Source organism: Rhinopithecus bieti, unplaced genomic scaffold (assembly GCF_001698545.2).
Source record: "Rhinopithecus bieti isolate Rb0 unplaced genomic scaffold, ASM169854v2 scaffold_50771, whole genome shotgun sequence".
In the NCBI taxonomy this organism is placed as follows: Eukaryota; Metazoa; Chordata; class Mammalia; order Primates; family Cercopithecidae; genus Rhinopithecus; species Rhinopithecus bieti.
Window position 1 is genome coordinate 1 of NW_016819774.1, and position 2,625 is coordinate 2,625.

The window sequence follows — 2,625 nt, forward strand, 5'->3', positions numbered from 1 at the left end:
ACCTTTTACTTTTAAGGAATGTTATCATGGCACTTAGTTTGACATAGATGTTTACTAATTTAATGTAAAATTCGTAAGTAACTATTTTGAATAATTTGGTATATTTCAGACTCCACTGAGATACACAAAGACATTATTGCTTCCAGTTGTTATGGTGATTACATGTTTTATCTTTAAAAAGGTATCTTTAAACAAATTATTATTTGTTTTTGGCATCAATATAAGGACTATAATAATGCAAATTGCTCAGAATTCTATTTTATTTTAGGATGAACTCTTTCTAAAAGTTTGCTTTTTATTTAGATCTTTCATTATCGATCTTTTTATAAAACGTCATGATAAAAGGTATTCTTATTTTTTCTTTCAAAAGATACATACCAGTCACCAGCTGTGTATCAAAGACTACGTTAACGTTGTAGGTACACTCAAACAAATAAAATGTGGCCACTCCTGTCTTGGAACTTACAGTCCTGGATTATTGGGGGTGGGGGTGCAAACATGAAGCAAATAATCACACAAATGTCTAAAGAATTAAAATTTTTATAGGTGCTATGAAAGAAAAGTCCTTGACAACAACATTAGTATCTTTCAAATACAAAGCATGGTGAAGTCTTGATCTATTTTGAGTGTGCCTGCCTAGAAGAAATTTGTATAGCTAACTAAAAAATATTTTTCTACATGTTCACTGTTTCCATGACAGAAGAAAAGAACATCTCAATGAAAGAAATAATCTTCAAAATACCAGTGGCAGGTTTTCTTGGTCTGGGTAGAGTTTATCTAAAAGCATGGTTAAAGACAGTGGGGTTTTTTTGTTTTTTTTTTTTCGTAGCAGTGTTGAGCCATCATCTTTATTTATATTATTTACAAGCTATCTAGTTTTAAGCCAGTATGTATTTATTTTATACTTTTAAGCAGATAGCAATGCGATTTCCCTACCACCATACCAGTTGTGTTCTTGTTGAAAGGAGTTTTCTGTATTTAAAGTCAAATTGCATATCTTCTCTATGTAGTTTTAGTTGCCACACTTCTCACTCCTTTGTTTACACATAGATGTGAATAATTTAAGAGTGGGAAACTCTTCCCTCAACATCTCTGTTGTTTTACCCTTGATCCAGTTCCCTGGTGACCACATGGAAAGAGTCAAGATAAAGGAAACAAGGAGGAATGAGTAAAATGTGAGCAGGTTTACTGCCCTGCATCCTTTCGGCCCATGCTGGCTTAGAATGAAGATTTTCTCACTGACCTGTTTCTTTTCCATCAAGTCAAAATGTCAAGTTATTCTTATAAGGCTCCACTTCGAGGGGCCAGTGCGTGAATTAACTATTCAGCGGAGAGTCAGCCAATGTGAGAGAAACTGATAGCTAGATCCGCAACTGCTATATTTTAAAAAATTAAGATCCAAGACTTATAAATACATTACTAGTCTCCAAACACACCACATCCTGAACTATGCATGTGCACTAACAGGGGCATGTGCGTACACACACACACACAAACACATGCACACGTCCTTGCAGCCACCCACGTTTCATACACACACACATGCACACACACACACACACACACACATACAAACATCCCTGCAGCTAGCCAAGTTTCACACACACATACTCAAATGTGCGTGCACACACACACTCATCCCTGAAGCCAGCCAAGTTTCATACACACATACACACTTACACACACACACTAATCCCCGTAGCCGGCCAAGTTTCATACACACACACACACATTCTCACACACACAGAGACACAGACACACACTCTCTCTCTCTCTCTCTCACACACACTCTCTCTCTCTCATCCCTGCAGCCAGCCAAGTTTCACTCCTTCCTTTCTGCTTTCTTATAAACCCCTCAGTCTTTATTTGTCCTACTGTGGCTTATTTTTCACCCCAAGGATACTTCTGATGGTCATTTAGTTTTCAATCATGTGAAGTCACTTCTTGGAAGGAGAAAAGGAAGGCATATATAGTACGACCGTCCCATTCCTGTGGACTCTCTTAAACATTAAAAAATACTTCTTTCCTTGGCGGAGTGTTTACATTAATGGATCAATTTCTTTCTTTAAATATTGCAGTATTCCTTAGAAAAGTTTCATTGATTTGATTCTGTTCACAGACTGTTCGTGATATTTCGTGTGTTTTAGCTACAAACATTAATCTAAGGTAATTATATCATCATTGTTTTTAAAACATACTGTATTCAATTATTAAATAACTTACTATAACATTAATTTTTCAAATGAATATGCATTAAACTTTAGCATTATGATTAAGAAAGGAGATATGAACCAAACTTAAATGTTTTCTTAAAATTACTATTCTTGGCCGGGCGCGGTGGCTCAAGCCTGTAATCCTAGCACTTTGGGAGGCCGAGACGGGTGGATCACGAGGTCAGGAGATCGAGACTATCCTGGCTAACACGGTGAAACCGCGTCTCTACTAAAAAATACAAAAACCTAGCCGGGCGTGGTGGCGGGCGCCTGTAGTCCCAGCTACTCGGGAGGCTGAGGCAGGAGAATGGCGTGAACCCGGGAGGCGGAGCTTGCAGTGAGCTGAAGTGAGCTGAGATCCGGCCACTGCACTCCAGCCCGGGCGGCAGAGTGAGACTCCATCTCAAAAAAA

General features: G+C 38.2%; 1 protein-coding gene across 1 annotated transcript in view; it reads left to right on the forward strand.

Moving 5' to 3' along the window:
* Positions 1-114: 114 nt before the first annotated feature.
* LOC108519945 (probable C-mannosyltransferase DPY19L2) overlaps positions 115-2,625 on the forward strand; it is a gene marked incomplete at its 3' end in the record, with an annotated part of 15,485 nt that continues 12,974 nt past the window's right edge. The window contains exons 1-2 of the mRNA XM_017859230.1: positions 115-181; positions 2,120-2,166. Coding sequence (XP_017714719.1) covers positions 152-181; positions 2,120-2,166 — 77 coding nt within the window. The remainder of the gene's footprint in view (positions 182-2,119; positions 2,167-2,625) is intronic.